At 42.3% G+C, this 13,468-nt stretch overlaps 1 protein-coding gene across 1 annotated transcript in view; it reads left to right on the top strand.

The window, feature by feature from the left end:
* Positions 1–1,672: 1,672 nt before the first annotated feature.
* Positions 1,673–13,468, top strand: part of LOC124247338 (phosphatidylcholine transfer protein-like) — a 37,921-nt gene continuing 26,125 nt past the window's right edge. The window contains exon 1 of the mRNA XM_046676493.1: positions 1,673–1,909. Coding sequence (XP_046532449.1) covers positions 1,769–1,909 — 141 coding nt within the window. The 5' untranslated portion in view covers positions 1,673–1,768. The remainder of the gene's footprint in view (positions 1,910–13,468) is intronic.

Genomic DNA, 13,468 nt, shown 5'->3' with positions numbered 1-13,468 from the left:
GTCTCTTACAAAGGAAGCAGGCAGGCCTATTACAATCGGCAGGTGCTGAGGGAGAACACGCCTTTCTAGACCTCATTCCAAGCCTTTTCTAGACCTCTGAGATTGCACAAAATAACTATTTCCTAATATGCTCCTTTCTTCATTAACTGTAATAAAGTAAACACAGGTATAAATCTCAACATACCTAAATATATATTTACTTACCTTCTGAATTTAGTAGGTAAACACTTTTAAACACATGTAATAAATACAATTTAAATTTCCTGCTTTATATCTTATATCTTGCATAACGTCATTTATACTCTTATCTTCATTAATCTATTGCCATATAGTGATAAAGGTGTAGCTTCATCAAAGCTCACCTTCATAATGGGATTCCTTGAAGATATTGGAAAGTACTTCATAACTAATGGTATTTGATGAAATTGCTTTTTTTAAGCAATTGAATTTTAGTTTAAATATAACATTGTTGTTATAAAGAAGAGAGAACTTAAAGGGCATTATAAAAACATTAGGAAAGTATGTCTCTGATCTCTTGTGCATTTAGTCCAGTGAAAAACCACCTCCCTCCTCCCATCCTCACAAAACAAGACCGAACCAGCATTCGATTGGATAAAGACGTAACTTATCTATGCTGCCATGTCTGATCTTATTTCTCTTCTTGGAAATTGGCAGAAACATAGAGTTTGCCACCAACTTCAGGGCTTTCTTTCAAGTACAGAAGGAGAAACATTTCAACATAGTGATGTAAAACAAGTGGAAATTTTTAGTGAACATTTACTTTGATAGGCGTTGCGCAAACATGTTCCATGTTCATTTTAGGTAGTCACCTCCTCCATTCTAACTGGTGGCACAATTCTTACCCCATTTTACAGATCAGGAAACAGGGGTTTCCAGAGTTTATTGGCATCCATGTGCTGATACGTTGTTTTGAAGTTTACACTACCTACATTATTCAAAGCCAAGTACAGTCTGCTGGTAGGAAATACAGTAATACCCAAGGGGCGTGAGGGAACAGAAAGATGCTTGAGTTGTGCAAAGATCTGAATTATGCAAGCTGCAGAAATCCTGGGTGGAAACCGTGATATCTTTTAGATCATGTTTCACCCTCTAGGGTGGTAACTTACCCTGTAGATCCATTATGCGTTAGGTTCCTTAACTGTGTTTGTGCCATGGACCCCCTTGGGCTTCTGGTGCATTCCACGGACCCCCTTCTCAGAATAATGTTTTTAATGCATAACAGAACGAATAGAAATTATAGTGAAATATGCCCCTGAGAGTTTCAAGCATTTCTGTCCATCTCACCTCCTAAGTCTGCCAAAGCGCTCAGAGAACTTCCTTACTTGCTTCAGAGAAGGGAAAAAAGACACCCAAGCAGGTTTGGAAGGTATGTGGGTGGGGAGGAGTATGAGATGGGCAACTGAGGTGTTTCTGAGAACACATTAGTGTTTTCTTTTTCCCGTCGGTCTAAAAGCCTTCCCACTTCCCTAGCTCCTCCATCTTCTCCTAGATCAAGTCCAATTTTTCACTAGTTTTAACTTCTTTTCCATCCACCCCGTGTCTTGCTCAGCCCCGCCCACTTTTCTAGACCCGCCCCTCCCCGGCTCTGCCTCCCTCTAGGCTCCTCTTTCCCCATAAGTCCCGCCACCTCTCCTATCACTCCTCCGTTCCCTGCCAATCACGCTGGCCCCTCTCGCCCGGGCCCCGGACCTGTACCGAGCCTGTCGGCGGCCTAGCCTGCTGGCCGAGGAGCCGCGGCTGCGGAAGGATGGCCGGGGCGGTCAGCGGGTTCTCGGAGGAGCAGTTCTGGGAGGCCTGCGCCGAGCTCAAGCAGCCCGTGCTGGCCGGCGCCGACTGGGAGCTGCTGATGGAGGCCTTGGGCCTTCGCTTCTACCGGCTGCGGGACCAGGTAGCGGCCTGCCCGGCTGAGGCCCACAGGGCTGCCGTCAGCCGGGCCAGCCTCCCCGCCGGGAGGGTGGAGCTGCAGCCGCGGAAGTCAGGCCCGGGGCGGGCCTTCTGCTGCGGGGAGGAGCGAGCGCAGGGGCGAAGCCTCCGTCTGACTTAGCCCTGGGCAGATTGCGGGGGGCTGAAAGGGCTTCAGAAATCAGCCTCAGGTCTGAGGCCCGACGGGGAAGTGGTTTTTCAGAAGTTAATGATAAAATTAGAAAGTGGGTCTGCTGATTCTTAGCCCCACGCGCTTGCCCGTGGGAGACATGGATCAGCCTCCCGGGTGGGTGCCAATGGTGTGTGTATTGGGGGCGGGGGCAGTATCCTCGGGTTTGAACATAGGTGGGAAAGAGGCTGGACTTCTCAGAGACTGGATGAACAGGGTGGCTAGTGTGTGTAGACAGGCGTGTGGCGAGAGGGACCTACTATCATCTCTAGTCATTTTGGTGACTGGCTGCTTTTGGCTGCTGCCCCTTCCTTGTAAGCTGCGCTTGATAACTTTAGTCCGAAGCTTCAGGGAGAAAACAGAGGAGGAATGGAGTTGGTTATTAAGCAAGACCCGGGGTGTTCTCGGAGTCCTTTGGAACTGGGTAGCCATCTAGGTGGAAGGATCGCATTGCACCTGAGCCCTGTCATCAGTTGCTCTGTGTGGTAGTAGTTGTATGGCAAATAGGTTAAAAGTGACCTTTAGGCGAGGTAAGTGCAGTTGAGGTTTCCTGGCAGAGGACCAGAGTATTACAGGGTTAGAGCAGGGAGGAGCTCTGAATGTCCAGGGCCATTGGGTATCACAAGATGAACAAGAGGCTCACAGTGTGGAGCAGGCAGAATTAATTTCCTCGTGTAATTGCAACGGTTACCTTGGTGCAAAAAATGCACTTGTTTTCAGACAAAATCCTTTTATCTTCTCTCCGTCCATTTCATTTTCCTTATCTGCCGCCTCCAGGCACTTGCCTAGTTTTGTCAGTTGGACCGCTCAGACATGTCTGCCATCTGGCTGCTTGCCTTCCCCTTCTTTCCTTTATGTTTGTCACTTTAGGTGTCACCTCTCACCAGAATTGCAGTGACCTCTTAACTAGTGTCCCGTCCCCCTCTCTGATCCCTTCCATCCTACACATTACAGATCAAGCACCTGAAAGAGAGGCTGTGATCTTACTGCTCTCCTTTCAGTGCACTGTTGATTGCAGAACTAATAATAATAACCTTTGTAACAGCGAACTCATTTTGTGCTTTCTTATGTTCCAGACACTAAGTGCTTTGCAGGTGCTGACTTACTCAACCCTCACATGAACCCTCATGTAAGGTACTACGATATGATTACTACCTTTGTACCTATGTGGAAAGGAATATATGGAAAGATTACGTTGATAGCTCAAGATTCAAACTGGGATCGGGACTCAGCTGCCCAGCGCCAGACCTGTGCCGTAAACACGCTCCTGCGTTGTCTCTCTGAAAGAAGGCAAATGCTGCCAGGTGGGCTCCACAGAACTAGTTTGGTCCCAACTCACATTTCCAGCTTTAGCTCCCATGACTCATCCATACATCTCCTTACAACATCATCCATACAACCCAGACCACTCCACCTCCCTCCCTGCATTGGCCTGTGCTGTTTTGCTTTTGTGCCTTTTGTCCCACAACATCCACTGCCTGTGAGCCAACACAGAGTGACCTGCTTTGTATTGTGCATTGTGTGTTGTTTCCATTGTGTATTGTTCTGTAGCAGGGCCCACCTCCCTCTTGTGGGGAGGATGTGAGTGGTATTCTGAATAGTTCTTCTCCCTGTGAATCCTACTGTAAGACAGGACTCATTTCGACCTGTTCTGGGAATGAAGGTAGGCATGGTACACTGATGTAAGTTACAAGTGCTCCCAGAGAACTTTAATAAATTTGGAGGGCCATAAGATTCCCGTAGGTGTGCCCTGGAGCCTCAGCAGCTAGGATGGAGTGTCATTGCCCCATAGTCACTTTGGTCTTCATTTTACTAAAATGTTAAAGAGCCCTGTTGGATCCAAGTAAAAGCCCTTTCCTAGAACCCTCAGTGGGTTCTAGCATTATCCAGCATTTTGCTAAAACCTCATTTTCTGACCCACTTTGCTAAAACTTCATTTTCTTTCCAGGTTGACTCCCATCCTTTACTTCCTCCCTGGAAGAGAATTCCATCTAATCTCGTTAGTCAATCTTTTCTTCTGAACACTGCTCTACATCACAAGTGAATTCAGCTTGTTCCACACTATGCCTATTCCAGTCCACCAGGCTGGCTGCTCCCTGAGAAATAACCTACTATGTGTCTGGATCGTGTGTAGTCATCTATGATTGGCTAAGAAGCCATAGTGAGCTGTGATCATGATCTAAATGATGATATAACAAAGTTACTATTCAGGTTTTGAAACCACTGAAATAAGTGTAGAGGCACTTGAAAGAGTTTTCATTGTAACAAGTAAATTATATTTTAAAATAAAAAAATATTGTGGCTTCTTCTTAGTAGACACAATTCTGGTCTTGTTCTTGGACAAATTGCTACTTTTGATATATAATGTTTTGATACTTTTTCATTTTCTCTCTTTTTATTAAGTGATAGAAATTTAAACTTAGAAAGGTTCATCAAAACCATTCTGTCCAACACCATCATTTTTTCCTTTGTTTTCTTTATTCTACTTTCTTTGCCTACTCTGTTTCCTTCTCTTCTTCTCTTTTTCCCTCCCCAGGTTGTAACGGTAATAACTTAGCTTTACATGGTGTGTTAATTTACAAAATGCTGTCGCATATAAGTTTTCATTTATCCCTCTCAACAAATCTGGAAGATAGGCAGGTGCAGGGTTATTTCCTATTTTACAGATGGAAATAAGACTCCGAGTTGTTAAGTGAGTCACATAAGATCTCATAACTAGTAACTAGACATCAACCAGTCTACTACTTTGATAAACTCAATACCAAATGTACAGCTTGTTTCAAGGCAAGAACTATATTCTCTTTTTTGTTTTTTTTTTTGAGGAAGATTAGCCCTGAGCTAACTACTGCCAATCCTCCTCTTTTTGCCAAGGAAGACTGGCCCTGAGCTAACATCCATTCCCATCTTCCTCCACTTTATATGTGGGACGCCTACCACAGCATGGCTTTTGCCAAGCGGTGCCATGTCCACACCCAGGATCCGAACCAGCAAACCCAGGGCCACCAAGAAGCAGAACATGCCCACTTAATCACTGCGCCACCAGGCCAGCCCCTGTTCTCTTTCTGGAAGCTAAGCAAAACTAGTCCAGAGCTGCCATGTGGTATTGTGGGAAGAGCATGGGTTTTTGAGGTGAATAGTCCTGGGTTAAAATCTAAGCTCAGCACTGCTATCATTCATTTATTCCTTCAGGAAATATTGATCAAGTGCCTCCCATGTCTTAATGCCCTCGCAGGCAATGGGATGAGCAGGGAACAGAGGATGGAGCTGCTGCCTCAGTGAGTGAGCTTCTTGAAGAATGAACCATATTCACTGATGAGAATAAACCCATAGTATATAAGAAAATGCCAGGTGAAAAATGCTGTGAAGAAAGTAAAGTGTGATAAAGTCACAGAGATGGTGTGGCAGGGGTAGCCAGGGGCGATGTGGTGTCTTTTAGATAAGGGAGTTTGGAAAGCCCCTCCATGGAGGTCACATGTAAGTGGAGATAGAAGTGAGGAGAGGTTGAGTCAAGCGGGTATCTGGAGGAGAAATGCACCAGAGAGTGTTTCTCAAAGCTCAAGGACATGAGCATCACCAAGCCCTACCCCGAGTCTCAGATTTAAGTGGTCTGTGGTGGGGATTAGATAGTCTTTCTGAAAAGCTCTCCTTTCATATAGAAGCTGACTATTCTGTTCTCTACATTTGTGTATGTCTGAAGTGCTTCAAAATAGAATGGATTTTGTTGTTGTCGGTTTGTTTGTTTGGCCTTGTAAGTAATTTATTTATTTATTTTTAAAAATTATTTAAGTATTTAAGTATTTTGAGATCATATTGGCTTATAACATTGTATAATTTCAGGTGTACATTATTGTTTATCAATTTCTGCATATACTGTGTCATGCTCACCACCAGTAGTCTAGTTTTTATCTGTTGCCATACATATGTGCCCCTTTACCCCTTTTGCCCACCCCCCAAGCCTCTTCCCCTCTGGTAACCACTAATCTGTTCTCTTTGTCCATGTGTTTGTTTATCTTCCACATGTGAGTGAAATCACGTGGTCTTTGTCTTTCTCTGTCTGGCTTATTTCACTCAGCATAATACCTCAAGGTCCATTTGTGTTTTTGCAAATGTCACAATTTTGTCTTTTTTATGGCTGAGTAGTATTCCATTGTATGTATACACCTCATCTTTTTTATCCATTCATTCAGTGATGGGTACTTAGGTTGCTTCCACATTTTGGTTATTGTGAACAATGCTGTGATGAACAGAGGGATGCAAAAATCTCTTTGAATTGTTGATTTCATGTTCTTTGGTTAAATACCCAGTGGTGGGATAGCTGAGTCATATGGTATTTCTATTTTTAATTTTTTGAGGAATCTCCATACTGTTTTCCATAGTGGCTACACCCATTTGCATTCCCACCAGCAAGATATGAGGATTCACTTTTCTCCATATCCTCTCCAACATTTGTTATTTTTTGTCTCGTTAATTATAGCCATTCTGATGGGTGTGAGGTGATATCTCATTGTGGTTTTGATTTGCATTTCCCTAATAATTAGTGATATTAAACATCTTTTCACATGTGATGGCCGTCTGTATATCTTCTTTGGAAAAATGTCTGTTCATATCCTCTGCCCATTTTTTAGTTGGGTTGTTTTTGTTGTTGAGTTATATGAGTTCTGTATATACTTTGGAAATTAATCCCTTCTTGGATACATGATTTGCAAATATTTTCTTCCACTTGGTGGGTTGTCTTTTCATTTTGTTCATGATTTCCTTTGCCTTGCAGAAGCTTTTTAGTCTGATATAGTCCCATTTGTTTATTTTCTCTTTTATTTCCCATTCCTGAGTAGACATGGCATGTGAAAAGATACTCCTAAGACTGCTGTCAAAGAGTGTACTGCCTGTATTTTCTTCTAGGAGTTTTAGGGTTTCAGGTCTTACATTCAAGTCTTTAATCCATTTTGAGTTAATTTTTGTCTATGAGACAAGACAATGGTCTGCTTTCATTCCATGGCACATGCCTCTCCAGTTTCCCCAACACTGTTTATTGAAAAGACTTTCCTTTCTCCATTGTATATTCTTGGTGCATTTGTCGAAGATTAGCTGTCCATAGATGTGTGGTCTTATTTCTGGGCTTTCAGTTCTGTTCCATTGATCTGTGTGTCCGTATTTGTGCCAGTAACATGCTTTTTTGATTACTATAGTTTTGTAATATGTTTTGAAGTCAGGGATTGTGATGCCTCCAGCTTTGTTCGTTTTTCTCAGGGATGCTTTGGCTATTCAGAGTCTTTTGTTGTTACATATAAATTTTAGGATTCTTTGCTCTCTTTCTGTGAAGAATCATTGGAATTCTGATTGGCATTGCACTGAATCTGTCAATTGCTTTAGGTAATATGGACATTTTAGCTCTTTTAATTCATCCAATCCATGAGCATAGAATATCTTTCCATTTCTTTGTGTTTTCTTGTATTTCTTTAATAATGTCTTATAGTTTTTTTTTTAGGAAGATTAGCCCTGAGCTAACCGCTGCCAATCCTCCTCTTTTTGCTGAGGAAGATTGGCCCTGAGCTAACATCCATGCCCATATTCCTCTACTTTATACGTGGGACGCCTGACACAGCATGGCATGCCAAGTGGTGCCATGTCCGCGCCTGGTATCCAAACCGGTGAACCCCAGGCCACCGAAGCGCAACGTGTGAACTTAACTGCTGCGCCACCAGGCCAGCCCCACAATGCCTTATAGTTTTCGATGTATAGGTTTTCACCTCCTTGGTTAAATTTATTCCTGGATATTTTATTCTTTTTGTTGTGATTGTAAATGGGACTGTATTCTTGACTTCTCTTTCTGCCAGTTCATTATTAATGTATAGAAATGCAACTGATTTTTATGTTGATTTGGTCCCTGAAACTTTGTTGTATTTGTTAATTATTTATATAGTTTTCTGGTGGATTCCTTAGGGTTTTTTATGTATAGAATCATGTCATCTGCAAATGGTGAGAGTTTTACTCCTTCCTTTGCAATTTGGATCCCTTTTATTTCTTTTTTTGCCTAATTGCTCTGGTAAAACTTCCAGTACTGTTTTGAATAGGAGTGGCAAGAGTGGGCACCCTTGTCTTGTTCCTGTTCTCAGGGCTTTCAGATTTTCACCATTGAGTATGATGTTGGCTGTGGGTTTGTCATATATGGCCTTTATTAAGTTGAGGTGCTTTCCTTCTCTACCCATTTTATTGAGAGTTTTTGTCATAAATCGATGTTGGATCTTGCCAAATGCTTTCTCTGCATCTATTGAGATGATTGTGTGATATTTATTCCTCATTTTGTTAACGTGGTGTATCACATTGATTGATTTGCAGATGTTGAACCATCCCTGCATCCTTGGTATAAATCCCACTTAGTCATGGTGTATGATCCTTTTAATATATTGCTGTATTCGATTTGCCAACATTTTGTTGAGGATTTCTGTATCTATGTTCATCACCAATATTGCCCTGTAATTATCCTTCTTTGTGTTGTCCTTCTCTGGTTTTGGTATCAGGGTAATGTTGGCCTTATAGAGTGAGTTAGGAAGCATTCTGTCTTCTTTAATTTTTTTGGAATAGTTTGAGAAGGATAGGTATTAACTCTTCTTTGGATGATTGGTAGAATTCTCTAGAGAAGCCATTTGATCCTGGACTTTTGTTTTTGGGAGGTTTTTGATTGCTGTTTCTATCTCTTTACTTGTGGTTGGTCTATTCAGATTCTCTATTTCTTCTTGATTCAGTTTTGGGAGGTTGTATGACACTAATAATTTATCCATTTCTTCTAGTTTACACAATCTGATGGCCTATAATTTTTCATAGTATTCTCCTAAAATCCTTTGTATTTCTGTCATATCTGTTGTAATTTCTCCTCTTTCATTTTTAATTTTATTTATTTGTGCCGTCTCTTTTTTTCTTAGTGAGTCTGGCCAAGGGTTTGTCAATTTTGTTTATCTTCTCAAAGAACCAGGTCTTAATTTCAATGATTTTTTTTAAGTCTCTATTTCATTTATTTCTGCTCTAATTTTTATTATTTTCCTCCTTCTGCTGACTTTGGGCTTTGTTTGTTCTTCTTTTTCTGGTTCTGTTGTGTGTAGTTTAAGATTACTTATTTGAGATTTTTCTTGTTTGTTGAGGTAGGCCTGTATTGCTGTAAATTTCCTTCTTAGTACTACTTTTGCTGCATCTCATAAGAGTTGGTATGTTGTGTTTTCATTTTCATTTGTCTCCAGGCATTTTTTGAGGTTTCCTTTTATTTCTTCATTGATCCAATTGTTGTTCAGTAGCACGTATTTTGGACTCCACATATTTGTGACTTTCCCAGCTTTTTTCTTGTAGTTGATTTCCAGTTTCATAGCATTGTGGTCAGAAAAGATGCTTGATATGATTTCAGTCTTCTTAAATTTATCAAGGCTTGCCTTGCTTCCCAACATGTGGTCTATCTTTGAGAATGTCCCATGTGCACCTGAGAAGAATGTGTATTCTGCTCTTTTTGGATGGAGTGTTCTATATATATCTATTAAGTCCATCTGGTCTAGTGTTATTTAAGGCCACTGTTTCCCTGTTGACTTTCTGTCTGGATGATCTATACATTGATGTAAGTGGGGTGTTGGTGTTCCCAACTATTTTTGTGTTGCTGTTAATTTCTCCCTTTAGATCTCTTAATACTTGGTTTATAAACTTTGGTGCTCCTGTGTTAGATGCATGTATATTAATAAGTGTTATGTCCTCTTGCTGGAGTGTCCTTTTTACCATTGTATACTACCCCTCTTTGTCTCTCATTATATTTTTTTATCTTACAGTATGCTTTGTCTGATATAAGTATGGCTACTCCTCCTTTCTTTTGCATGTCATTTGTTTGCAGTATCATCTTCCATCCCTTCACTCTTGAGCCCATGTTTGTCTTTAGAGCTGAGATGTGTTCCTGGAGGCAGCATATTGTTGAGTCTTGTTTTTTAATCCATCCAGCCATTCTGTGTATTTTGATTGGTGAATTCAATCCATTTACATTTACAGTGATTATTGATATATGAGAGCTTATTACTGCCATTTTATCTCTTGTTTTCCAGTTGTTCTATATTTCCATTGTTTCTTTTCCCCTTTCTTTATTTCTTTTTCTTTGAGGAAGATTAGCCCTGAGCTAACATCTGCTGCCAATCCTCCTCTTTTTGCTGAGGAAGGCTGGCCCTGAGCTCACACCCGTGCCCATCTTCCTCTACTTTATATGTGGGATGCCTGCCACAGCATGGCTTGCCAAGCTGTGCCATGTCTGCACCAGGGATCTGAACCGGCAAACCCCGGGCTGCCGAAGCAGAACATGCGTACTTAACCACTACATCACTGGGCCGGCCCCTCCTCTTTATTTCTGATTGCCATTTCAGTTTGGTGGTTTTCTGTGATGATGTTCTCAGTTTTCTCTTTATTGATGATTTTTAACTCTGCTCAGGTTTTTTGCTTAATGGTTACCATGAGGTTTGTGTTAAATATTTCATATATGAGATAGTCTATTTTCTGATAGCCTCTTATCTCCATTATCCTAAGCAGGTTCCATCCCTTCCCTGTTCCCCTTCTGTGTAACTGTTGTCACAAATTATGCTTTTTTGTGTTGTGAGTTTGTGACTGAGTTCAAGTGTTTATAGTTATTTTTGATGCTTTCTTTCCCTTTATCTTTTATGTTATAATTGTTTGTTACCCTATTCTGTTAGAGAGCTGCAATTTTCTGACCTTGTCTATCTCCTTGCTCAAAGCTTTGTAAACCTTTGCCTTTGTGTTTCAGGTAGGAGGGCTTCCTTTATCATTTCCTGTAAGGCAAGTCTAGAGGTACTGAGCTCCCTCAGCTTTCGGTTATCTTGGAAAGCTTTTGTTTCTCTGTCATATCTGAAGGATAATTTCACTGGATAGGGTATTCTTGGCTGATAGTTTTGGTCTTTTAGTGATTTGAATTTATCATTCCATTCTCTTCTAGCCTGTAAGGTTTCTGCTGAGAAATCTGCTGAAAGTCTGATGGTAGTTCCCTTGTGGGTTATTTTCTTCTCTCTTGCTCTCCTTAATATTTTTTCCTTGTCATTGACTTTTGCTGGTTTTACTATTATATGCCTTGGAGAAGGTCTTTTTGCATTGATGTAATTAGGAGTTCTGTTGGCTTCATGTGCTTGTATGTCCAGTTCCTTCCCCAGGTTTGGGGATTTTGCAGCTATTATTTCTTTGAACCAGCTTTCTGCTCCTTTCTCCTTCTCTTCTTCCTCTGGGATACCTATAATCCTTAGGTTCCTTTTCCTAATTGAGCAGGATATTTCTCAAAGAATTTATTCATTTAAAAAAAAAATCTTAGTTCTCTCTCCTTCTCCACCTGAAGCATTTCTAGGTTTCTATCTGCGAGGTCACTAATTTCATAAAGTCTAGTCTATTTTTTATGTTTTCTACATTATTTTTTATCTCATTAATTGTGTCCCTCATATCCAGAATTTCTGTTTTAGTTTTTTTTTAGAGCTTCAATCTCTTTGGTGAAGTATTCCTTCTGCTCATTAATTTTATTCCTGATTTCGTTGAACTGTCTATCTGAGTTTTCTTGCAACTTGTTGAATTTCTTTATGATAGCTATTTTGCATTCTCTGTCAGTTAGATTGTAGTCTTCTGTGATTTGAGGTTTGGTTTCTGGAGAGTTGCCATTTTCCTTTTGTTCTGCAGTGTTACTGTAGTTCTTCATGGTGTTGGATGAATTGATCCTCTGCTGGTGCATTTGTGGTAGTAATCACCTTTTCTTATTTGGGTACAGCTTTGGTTACTTCAGTTCTGGTCCCCTGGGTCTCATGTTCCTCCACGGTCTCTCCATGGACTCTGATGCGGCTGTCCCACGCACTACCTATGCTGCTGTTCCTGGGTTCTCTTGGAGTGCTGGTTGCACTGCTGTCAAGGGTTCTGTGCTCACAGGTGTCACTGTAGCTGGCAGGGTCCTGGGGATAGGACTTGTATTCAGCCCTACTGCTGGTAGGTTTTCTCTTCCCACCCTTTCTGCTTGTAGTTGTGCTAGTCGAACTGCTCTGCATTAACAAGGGTTGGCTGCAGCCACTCAGTGGGTCATGCTCACACAGGTGGGGCCACTGTGCTTGGTGGGTGGGTTGCGGCCAGGCAGCTGTGCTTGGTGGGTCTGTTGTGCTCATGCAAACAGGGCACAGGTGGGGTACCTTCCTGCAGGCCAGGCCACTGCATTAGGCGGACAGGTCTAGCCAGGCTGCTGTGCTAGGTGGGCAGGGCTCCTTCACAGGGGCTGGGCCACTGCCTTTGACATATGGTGTGCCTTTGTGTGAGCTGAGCCACCGCCACTTGGTGGGGAGCATTCATGTGGGTGGGGCTGCCACAGTGGGTGGGTGCACCCATGGGCCACACTATTACTCCAAAAGCATTCATGTGTGGGCTGGGCTGCCCCCACCTCCACTCACAGTCACACCAGCAGCTGTGTGAGGATCCCTGACCTAGATTGCTGTCACTGGTGTGGGGGAGGGGTCCACTCCCTTAGTTCCACTGCTTCTCAGGGGTCCAGTGCACCCACCTTCAGAAGTATAGCTGTGTGGATGTCTCAGGCATACTGTTATGTTGTGCTGGGGATCCTCTGTTGGTTAATGAATGTCCATTTGGTTGTAACTTAGAGGAGAGAGGCAGAGGGAACAACTCACTCTGCCATAATGCTGACGTCACTCTTGGCTTTGCTTTTAATGTCTAAGCTTCCCAGGAAATTCAAATGAGCATGCTGGGTTTTTCTTTTTTAAAAAGATTTTCTTTTTTCCTTTTTCTCCCCCAAACCCTCCACTACATAGTTGTATATTCTTCGTTGTGGGTCCTTCTAGTTATGGCATGTGGGATGCTGCCTCAGTGTGGTTTGATGAGCAGTGCCATGTCCGCATCCAGGATTTGAACCAATGAAACACTGGGCTGCCTGCAGCGGAGCATGCGAACTTAACCACTCAGCCACGGTGCCAGCCCCTGAGCATGCTGGGTTTTAAACCACTGAAGTAGAGGGAACATTGAGTACAAAGTCTCTGAGCCAGGCTGACCTTACCTTGTTTTCCAGGAAGAACCAGAGGCCATAGGACTGGGGGAAACTGAGGCTGTAGAATGGTCAAGGTCCAGACCCCACCTTCTACTGGGTGATGCTGGGCAGTTACTTTTTCATTTTGAAATCTCAGCTTCCTCATTTGCAAAACAAAGATAATACTTACCTTTCACGATTCTTGACCTTTCAGCAATCCTTGAATGAAATGATATGTGGCAGAGTGGTTCTCAAACTTGAGCATGCATCGGAATCTCCTGCAGGCCGTGTTAAAATTCAGAATCCAGGCTCCACTCCCAGTTTCTGAT

This window comes from Equus quagga, chromosome 11 (assembly GCF_021613505.1).
Source record: "Equus quagga isolate Etosha38 chromosome 11, UCLA_HA_Equagga_1.0, whole genome shotgun sequence".
NCBI classification, from domain to species: Eukaryota; Metazoa; Chordata; class Mammalia; order Perissodactyla; family Equidae; genus Equus; species Equus quagga.
The sequence above is the reverse complement of the archived record's forward strand: the minus strand, read 5'-3'. Positions and strand labels throughout refer to the sequence as shown.